This window comes from Nematostella vectensis, chromosome 5 (genome assembly GCF_932526225.1).
Source record: "Nematostella vectensis chromosome 5, jaNemVect1.1, whole genome shotgun sequence".
Lineage (NCBI taxonomy): Eukaryota > Metazoa > Cnidaria > Anthozoa > Actiniaria > Edwardsiidae > Nematostella > Nematostella vectensis.
In genome coordinates, this window is record NC_064038.1 from 4,077,655 (window position 1) to 4,087,940 (window position 10,286).

At 42.7% G+C, this 10,286-nt stretch overlaps 2 protein-coding genes across 3 annotated transcripts; both read left to right on the forward strand.

The window, feature by feature from the left end:
• The first annotated feature begins 826 nt into the window (after nt 1–826).
• On the forward strand, nt 827–7,142 carry LOC5501250. 2 transcript variants are annotated; one of them, XM_048728096.1, is made up of 5 exons: nt 827–1,222; nt 4,350–4,432; nt 4,776–4,880; nt 5,642–5,783; nt 6,140–7,142. In XM_048728096.1, exons 1-5 carry the CDS (start codon nt 925–927, stop codon nt 6,979–6,981), a joined length of 1,470 nt encoding a protein of 489 aa, XP_048584053.1. In that variant the 5' UTR covers nt 827–924; the 3' UTR covers nt 6,982–7,142. The 2 variants fall into 2 exon arrangements, with proteins under 2 accessions (XP_048584053.1, XP_048584054.1); XM_048728097.1 differs by having other exon boundaries at nt 5,642–5,778; nt 6,138–7,142.
• A 1,556-nt stretch (nt 7,143–8,698) lies between these two features.
• LOC5517829 (somatostatin receptor type 5) lies at nt 8,699–9,934 on the forward strand. The gene has a single exon (XM_001637778.2). It carries the CDS (start codon nt 8,699–8,701, stop codon nt 9,932–9,934), a length of 1,236 nt encoding a protein of 411 aa, XP_001637828.2.
• The last annotated feature ends 352 nt before the right edge of the window (nt 9,935–10,286 follow it).

Here is a 10,286-nt window from a genome sequence, read left to right on the forward strand (position 1 = left end):
TAGTTTTTATTTTTTGAAGCTGAAAACTCACATGATTTCAGAGGTTTTACCGAGAAAAAAATGCAGCACAAAAATCTGTACGCGGTCAGGGACAAGAAACGGCAGTTTCTACTAAATCTGAAATTGTCTTTTGTAAAGTGAAAGATGAGGACAACGGCGTTGGCAATTAATTCTTTTCTTCTCAACAATAGACAGTTTCACAACTACATATGAGGAATATGTAGACAGGACCACGGGCTTTAGGATAATTTGACTCCGAAATGAACTCTAACGTCTTGTTAGTGTTGAATAAGCACGTATTCCTACGTTTATTGTGTTTATTTTGTTATCGGGCGCTTTGTGTACATTTCCCTCCTTGTGATGACAAGTCCAAAGCAGTCCCAGCTGAGGACGTTGGTGGTTGGATTTGTTTTGATAACGTCAGATCCATAATCACTGTCCCTAGTAACTTGTCAAGTAAGAAAACGAGCAGACGAGACAAAAATGGAAAGCGCTTTTCTTGCCTACCCTGTTATTTTATAATGGGGAAGGGAAAAACGCGCCGCTGGGGGTCGTGTTACTCATTTACCAGGCGGCGGCGGTTACATAGCGTGTCGTTTGAAAGGTCAAAAGCGCGCAGGGACAGAGCTCGCTGGAGGAGCGAAAGCAAGGCGAATACATCCAACGTAGGAATACGTGCTTTATTCAACACTAAAAAGAAAGTAGACTTCATTTCGGAGTCAGATTATCCTATAGCCCGTGACAGGACAGATTAAAAAAAATTAATAGTGCACCCCGGGGGACTAAACCGGTATGACCAGTTTTCCTGCCAAACGCGCATGTCTATCACTCGACACATTCGCGGGACCATTTGAGTTGAGCAAGAAACATTACGACCTTTAGAAGTGATCTTGTGAGGTAATACTCGATTTCACTGCTCCCAAAATGAATGAGAGTAAAAGTGACAGTGATTTGGAAACTCAACAAGTCGAAACGCTCCAACCAAGCTTGCAGGAGCAGGATTTCGTAAGAAAAGCTGGTGACATTCCTGTTGTGAAGACAGCGGTGGAGAAAATTACCAGTTTATACCACAGCGCACGGGAAAGGAATCATCTCACTAAAGTGAGCTTTGCCGCTGCCGAGCTCTCATTTTGGACGGCTATAAAGACCTCGCAGTTTGCTTACAGTTTGTTGCCAAATTCTGGACCTGTGGGGAAAGTAAAGCAAGATTTCGAGAGAGGAGGTAAGATGTACTTAAAATTAAGGTAGGCCACTTAATTACCTTTATTACAGAAAATGATGAATTTGTGATCTATAGGAAAAAATAGGATTTTTAATGTGGCTTGAAGACCATCAAGGTGTTTTAATCCTATTCTCTTATCATTTACCAAGTGTATGGTACATCCGGGACTTAAGGTAATAGCTAATTAGACCCACATTCAGTTCCTTTCCTTCATTTTCCAGGTCTTCACAATATCTGGCGGAATTTTTCCTTGTCACTTGTTGTTCTAAATGCGAAATTCGAAACTTCCAGTCCTATTTTTGCTTAGCCTGCTTGCAGGCGGTACTCGGTTATCATCGCGGAAAACCCTCTCCGTTCGATGATCGAGCGCCATATTGTATTCTAAGCCGCACTCATCGCGGAAAACCCTCTCCGTTCGATGATCGGGCGCCATATCGTATTCTAAGCCGCACGGTTCCTGGGGGCGCCGCACGGTTCCTTGGGGCGTCCGTTTTTGCGCTCGCCCCCAGGAACCGTGCGGCTTAGAATACAATATGGCGCCCGATCATCGAACGGAGAGGGTTTTCCGCGATGATAACCGAGTACCGCCTGCAAGCAGGCTAATTTTTGCTTCTTATTGGTCGGTCTGTGTAACTAGAGAGCTGATGGTATGATTTCCAAGAACATTCAGTCATAGTTAGTAGAGGCCTTTCTATACTGAGCTTCTAAAGGCTTCGAATTCGCACGTATTTCTGAACTTTAACACCCTTGTGTGCGTAAGGTATAAGAGCTATGACCGCACAATGTGGCAAAATTTAAAAGTGAGTCCGTATGTGCTTTATGCAGACTTTGAGCAGATAGTATTTTTGTCATTCGGTGTCGTATTACCTGGAAATTACTCAGTTTACCAACTCTAGCTCAGATTTGCATGGGAGCAAAGAACAATCTGTCAAAAGCCTCACACGGTCTGGTAGATACGGTATGTGTACAGTGACAGGCAAGCCTCACACGGTCTGGTAGATACGGTATGTGTACAGTGACAGGCAAGCCTCACACGGTCTGGTAGATACGGTATGTGTACAGTGACAGGCAAGCCTCACACGGTCTGGTAGATACGGTATGTGTACAGTGACGGGCAAGCCTCACACGGTCTGGTAGATACGGTATGTGTACAGTGACAGGCAAGCCTCACACGGTCTGGTAGATACGGTATGTGTACAGTGACAGGCAAGCCTCACACGGTCTGGTAAATACGGTATGTGTACAGTGACAGGCAAGCCTCACACGGTCTGGTAGATACGGTATGTGTACAGTGACAGGCAAGCCTCACACGGTCTGGTAGATACGGTATGTGTACAGTGACAGGCAAGCCTCACACGGTCTGGTAGATACGGTATGTGTACAGTGACAGGCAAGCCTCACACGGTCTGGTAGATACGGTATGTGTACAGTGACAGGCAAGCCTCACACGGTCTGGTAGATACGGTATGTGTACAGTGACAGGCAAGCCTCACACGGTCTGGTAGATACGGTATGTGTACAGTGACAGGCAAGCCTCACACGGTCTGGTAGATACGGTATGTGTACAGTGACAGGCAAGCCTCACACGGTCTGGTAGATACGGTATGTGTACAGTGACAGGCAAGCCTCACACGGTCTGGTAGATACGGTATGTGTATAGTGACAGGCAAGCCTCACACGGTCTGGTAGATACGGTATGTGTATAGTGACAGGCAAGCCTCACACGGTCTGGTAGATACGGTATGTGTACAGTGACAGGCAAGCCTCACACGGTCTGGTAGATACGGTATGTGTACAGTGACAGGCAAGCCTCACACGGTCTGGTAGATACGGTATGTGTACAGTGACAGGCAAGCCTCACACGGTCTGGTAGATACGGTATGTGTACAGTGACAGGCAAGCCTCACACGGTCTGGTAGATACGGTATGTGTATAGTGACAGGCAAGCCTCACACGGTCTGGTAGATACGGTATGTGTATAGTGACAGGCAAGCCTCACACGGTCTGGTAGATACGGTATGTGTACAGTGACAGGCAAGCCTCACACGGTCTGGTAGATACGGTATGTGTATAGTGACAGGCAAGCCTCACACGGTCTGGTAGATACGGTATGTGTACAGGCAAGCCTCACACGGTCTGGTAGATACGGTATGTATACAGTGACAGGCAAGCCTCACGCGGTCTGGTAGATACGGTATGTATACAGTGACAGGCATGTGCCATAAAAAGTAATAATTTGCCAGATTTAGATTTAGACACAATGGTTTTCAAGGGATGTGATTTGGGCCTGATCGCACTAAGAAGACAAACTTTGTTTGGCCGGGACAAACAGCCAGCCAAATTTTGTCCTGGCCGATCGATTGGCTTGTAAATTGCATTCGCACTAGAGTCAAATAAAAAGCGAACGCGACCCAAACGTCATTCAAAATTAGAGTTGGATTTCTCACGCGAAAAAGCCGAGTAGCAGAGTTTGTTTACGCTTGATCACAATGCTTCCTTGGAATATTTTTGCACAACTCATCGCCTTACTGGTTGTAAATTCATTCTATGAATATCAAGAACAACAACTCAAGTCAAGATGGGTGTTAATTTAAAAACATGTCAGATTTGACGTTTGGCCTAGTTCTGGAGCAGGCCAGCGGCGCCTTTGAAAATTGGTCGGCTGCGACAAAAATTGTCCTGGTCGAATATCAAACGCATTCGAACAATGTTTTCTGCAAACGTTGACAGTTTTTTGTCAAAAACAAACAAACTTTTGCCTAGTGCGATTAGGCCCTTGCTGAAAACATGTGCGTGATTAAAACAATCAAACAGGATTATCGCTTTTTAATGATTAGCATCGTTCATCGTTCATCATGTAAAAAGGGGCCTAAGTCGGTTTACACTGGAAGAAACAAAAAAATGAACAAAAATCAATGAGATGAATGAAAGAATGCAATGAAAAATAAAGATAACAATAAAATATTAGATTGAAAAAAAAGCGCAGATGCAGGGGGAGGGAGGGGGATAAATAGGTTTTCTGATTGTTTTTAAACTTTAAAAAGTAGCTTGATCGTATGGTAGCTATAAATAAATTTATTTATTGGTTATGATAATGATAACTACAAGCTTTGTTGTTGTTTTGCAGTTGCTTCAGCCAATAGAGTAGCTTGCCGCGGCCTCGATGCCATCCAGGATGCCTGCCCCTCCCTGATGGGCAGCCCAGAGCAGGTAATACGCATGCGCATACGTGGATTACTGCATCAAATGAATATTTACATCAGGCTACCCATGATGCATTGAAATGTTGAGGTCTCTTGCAAGCCTTCTCTTTTATGTCAAAATTTATTTAAAAGAACAAAACATACTCGAAGACATCTTTTAAGAACATAAAACACATACACGAAGGGATATTTCTTCCCCCGCAGTAATAACGTTATGTAACATTATTTGAAATGTTTCGCCCATATTTTCGCCCAAGTGCATTTGGTAGTTAAACAAGTATCTTTTAAAAGCAAATGAACAATGAATAAAAAGTATAGAAACGTAACTCATTCTCCCGTTGCATGCTCAGGCAATACATGGCATTGCCGAGATCACGTGGGTCTTAACGAAGACAGGTTTCAAGGTCACTTCAGAGCTGACTTGGGAAACGGTTTCGCGTATCCCAGGACTTTCGGTAAGAATGGACACATTACACGGTAAAAGGGGGGGGGGGGGTGGGTGTGTTTGACATAGAGTACCGCTAAAATTAATACATAATGTCTAATAATAGATAATGTGTAATTGTAGAATATCATCTTTTATCGAGCAATCGATTTAGACATGTAACACTCGATACATTTTAAACCCCGCATTCATGAAAAAAAACACATACATCATTCAATTAGAAAAGTGGGAAGGAGAGAGGGCAAGCGCTCCCTCCCCCCCCCCCCGTCTGCCACCCCTGATGACTAGATAATAAGCTAAAATAAAAAAAATGGCCTGAACGACTTCCCCGTCCCGAAAAGATTATTAATGAATAGTAAAGACATAATCACATAAAATAAATACGATATACTGTAGTTTTTTTTCTTAGAATAGAAAAAAAAGGACTCGTTTTTAATATAATACCACCACACTTTACAACAGACCTTCGAGTCCAGTAGTGTCCGCTTAATGGAGGTACATTTACTGAATATAAATTGATAAAAAAAAGTTTAGGTTTAGGGTGATGTCCGCTTAATATAGGCTGTCCGCTCAATAGAGGGTGTCCGCTTAATAGAGGGTGTCTGCTTAATAAAGGTTTTCGCTTTAATAGAGGGTATCCGCTTAATAGGGGTGCCCGTTTAATAGAGGTGTCCGCATAATAGAGGGTGTCCGCTTAATAGAGGTCCGTTATGTAGATGTTCCACTGTTCCACGTGCTACTTGAGTATTCATGATTGTATGTGTTACTCAGCATCTACTTCCGGCTCACCCAAAACTCCGTCGCTCCACTCGACGACGCCGGAAGACAAAACCGGAAGACGTCGTTAGATTTCCCTTCCCGACATCACCTGAGCGCAAACGTAAACGAAGTACTGGTGGCAGCGAAGAAGAAGGTAAAACGAGAGGAAGGGGGGGGGAGGGGGTGAGGGAAAGACCTCTATCGAAAGGATACAGAAAGGGGCTAACTGGAATCAGCTTGAAGCAGTTTCGAGTGTCTGAATATACTTTTTTTTTAAACGGTCGATTGAGTCGTGTACCAACATCAGGTTTTATTTCAAAGTGGGTTAGCTTTTTTTTTATTACAAAGTTCGTCAAAATGTATTAAAAAGTGCGTCAGCTTTTAATTGCAAAGTACGCCAAAATGTATTCCAAATGGGTCAGGTATTACATAGTGCGTTTATAAAAACCTCAACTTAATATAAAAGATTTTCCTATAGAGCATATGTAACTTGTTTGATAACTTACACAGGAACCATCGAAGAGTTGCTCTACATCACGAATGACTACGACTCCGATGCCGACCCCGACTACCAACCGTCGGAAGACGAATCTTCGGATGAGAGCGAAAGTGGCGAGGGGGACTCGGGCGAGGGAGACGAGGATGTGGACGATGGTCACGAAGACCTTGGTGGCCAGGCCCTCACGCCAGTCGAAGTGGGTAGAAACGGCGGGAAAATCGTGAAGACTGATTTGATGATCGTGAACGTGAGAAATGGCGATAGAGAAAAAAAGACAGTGGAGCAGAAAGAGCCAACAAAGAAGGAAACAAAAGCAATGGAGGCGAATAAGTCCGCCGAACAAAAGATCAAAAAAGAAGATCCGAAAGCCAAGGATACAAAAGAGGAAATCCAGGCGGTGAAACTACGGGAAGACAAATTGAAAGAAGCAATGGAGGTGATTGGTTCCGCTGAACAAAAGATCAAAAAGCAAGATCCGAAAGCAAAGGATTCAAAAGAGGAAATCCAGGCTGTGAAACTACGCGAAGACAAATTGAAAGAAGCGATGGAGGTGATGAGATACGAGGAAAAGGCATTCACCGCAGGGGCAGACGCTTCCAAGGAAAAATCGAAAATGAAAAAGACAAGGTCGCCAAAAGGTCATGCGGAGCCTCCTACGACAGCAGATACTCATGGGAAGTCATTAGGTACCGTGGTGGCTGACTTGAAGTCGCCCACGTCTACGAGTGCTCATGGGGAGTCACATGGGGCTAATGGAAAGCTGATTTCTGGGAGAAGAGTGGAGAAAATCCAAGTGAGAAGAAAACAACGGAAGGCACTTTGGAAGGAAGAATTGTGCTATGAACGTCTTTGAGATAATAACGTGTGGCCAAAAGCGTGTGTAGAATGTGTAATGCGAGAGAATTGGAATGCAAAATCTGTGTGTTCAAAATGATTTCGAGTTGATTTTTCATCTCTTATACTGAACTAATGAAAACTGATGTACTTGACAATAAACATGGCGTGGCGCTCTAACTGGCATTCGCGTTAATTTTCATCATTTCCAAGTAAAACAAACGAATCACCACTACATATGTTGTGGTTACACACATTCATACACCGTGGTGTTCTGCCCCTTACGCGTTGATTGGCGGAAAAAAATGGAGGGCTTTTAAAGCTCCTTTGCGAGCCGCAGTTTGGAGAAATCCGTTAATAAGTAATACTTCTACTTCCCTGGGATAAAATTCGGCTGAATTTCCACAATGTTCCAGACTTCAAAGATTCAAATTTTCTCGAGAGCCCTTTTCGCTTTCCCAATTCCTTATAGAGCTTAAACAATTTACTGCGAATTAGCTAAATCTATTGCGGTTCGACCTACAAGTCGCCACAAATGTCGTTTCTAGCTCTTTTGCATATGGTACCTATGAAGGCATAAAATAAATTTAAATTCGTGTATTTACCACGGAAGTAATTTTTTTCTTATTATTCTAACAACAAACCATTAGCAGTTAATTCAAAGTGATTTGATTCAAAGTGATTGCGAATCACAGCGTGAAACAAAAAAACATATAAAGTCGCCAAAACCCATTTATCGCCAAATTGCTCTGCTGCAGACTTTTGATGTAATTTGTTATGTCGTTTTACCCAGCTCTATAAGATGTTATGGCTGCGAAGGTTTCTACAATACGACAATACATCCCCTACCATAACTTTAGCCGCACGTAATTTCATCTGTCCATTTAATCATTAGTTTTCATCCTAATAAAAGGCCTGCTAGGTCACTTATTACAAAAGCTACCTGCTAACCCGTTGTAAAACCACAAAGGAAAGGCCGGTTACGGTAAAGATTGCTTTTTAAATTAAAGGAGAGAGCTAAGAATACCAAGGGCTTAGAGGCAAGGTTTTTTAAGGTCAATTTCTACTAATGAAATTTTACAATATATTCAAACACAATAGACAAAAACACAGTTAGGCGATTGGGTGTCAATAATGGCAATTATTATTTTTTTATTTATACTGGTCGTTAAGAAAATGTTTTATTGACTTACACGGATCACATTAGGACGCAGTGACGAGGAAAGAGTACTCTTTTAAGGTCACTGATCAGAATATGGAAATTTGTCTGAGCACCGAACCTGCTAGACATATACTAAAGAGGCGCTTAAATAGCCGTCTTCAAAAATGCAAACAATGGGATACTTCTAAAAAGAGGAGGAAGACAAATTAGACGAGCTAAGTCAATACTGAGAAATGCTATTGGTCTAGACTGTCTACATCCCCGGGATATAGAAGAAAATTACGAAGGCCAGCTGTTCAAGGTCTTTAATTATCCCAAGTTCTTATCCAATTCTACAAGTTTTTTGTGTTCACTACCAGCGAGGCTCTCTAGGGAAAGAGTTAAATATTCAAATAAGCAATTGCAAATAGCGAAACTAAGGCATATCCACGGAGGGTACTTCGCCTGAACACTGCTGGATATGTGACACTGGATCAAATTAGTATCCTATTTCTTTGAGCTCGTGTCGAGAACGCTGCAAAAAAGTTGGATATTTTTAGTCTATCAAACTCTTGAGCTATAATCAAACATATCAATGTCAAGCGAGGACAATCTAAGCTTAGAAAACACAACAGCCGATCGAGACAATGTCACGAGTGGAGTAGCCGAAGATGTCATCATGGTATCGACTATGGCTCTTACTGCCAAGGTCTCGGCATACGTGATCATACTAGCACTTTGTTTAGTGGGAAATACGTTTTCGATCGTTGCAGTCAAACGGAACGTTACAGGTCGAATGAGGACAGTAAGCAATCTTTTGATCGCTTCTATCGCAGCTTCGGATATTCTTCTTTCAGTCTGGAGCATCCCGGAAAGAATCACAAGAATCCTTACAATGGATTCTTGGCTCGTCGTAAACACTCTCGGAGCGGTACTTTGTAAACTTGTGAACTTCACTGAGAAACTAAGCATCACTGTGTCCGTGTTTCATCTGGGGGTGCTTTCGGTAGAGCGTTTTCTAGCAGTGTACACTCCACACAGGACTGTTTTGACATTGAAGGCGACTAAATGGATTATTGTAGCGATTTGGGTCTCAAGTTTAGCGTATTGGGCACCTATTTTATACTATGCAAATATCACCGCGGAGAATGCCAAAGTCGAATGCGCTGTGCGTAGTAATGTTCAAAGCTGGAGGGGATGGTATTTGGCCTTTATTGTACTTCTTTGCATTGTTATGATCTTAATCCCTATTCTTTATACCGCTTTGACAGTTAAATTATTCACTGTGCCAGGAATGAAGAAGGCCTCACAAAGACGAAAAACCGAGAGAATGAAACGCCAAGTTGCCATCATGATTGGAGTAATCATTGTAACGTTCTACGCCTGTTTTCTCCCGTACTGGATCGGCTGGGTCTCGTGTTCCTACTTACCCTACCCCCCTCCGGGAGTTTGCAACCGGACCTACAAATTCGTCTCCATTCTGTTTTCGTACGCGAATACCGCAGCCAACCCAATCATTTGTTTGCTGTTTATTGGGAATTTTCGCTTATCCTTGAAGGAGATTTTGAAAAATCCGCTGAATCGAAAGAGACGAAGAAGCTCCTCGGCCTCGCGAAGACTTACAGAGGATACTGCGCAGAATGGATTGCGCATGGATACCGCTGAACAAAGACGGAATACCACAGAATATCATGAAATTGTGTCAAATCAACCGACTAATGAAAATGGGAACAAGTGCGTAGATGGCGCCAGAGATAGCGAGGCAAGCATTGGAGGTCAAATTCTAATGGAAGATTCTGCACTTATTGATACACCTCAAACAAATATCTGAGACAACTGTAGATTATTTGCGCATGCGTAACATTAGAACGTTTCAAGACGTCACGCAGTCCCTGAGATATGTTGCGTGACGCGAGATCCAAATATAGTACAATAAAATAGTATCGAAGTGTATACAGTTGCACTAATTTAGAGATATTTAGATTGGTTAAAAGACTCCTCTAATGCGAACAAGCTTAAGAGAATCCACCAGCTTACATATCTTAGTGGACGTTTTAACTGCGAGACAGTATTTTTAGTTTCGTTGCTTTTTCAACTTGTAAGGCCATGGGATAACCGCTTTATGGGGACCACTGAAAGCGACTACATTTGTTTCTCACACTTCGTGGATCTCGCACGGTTAA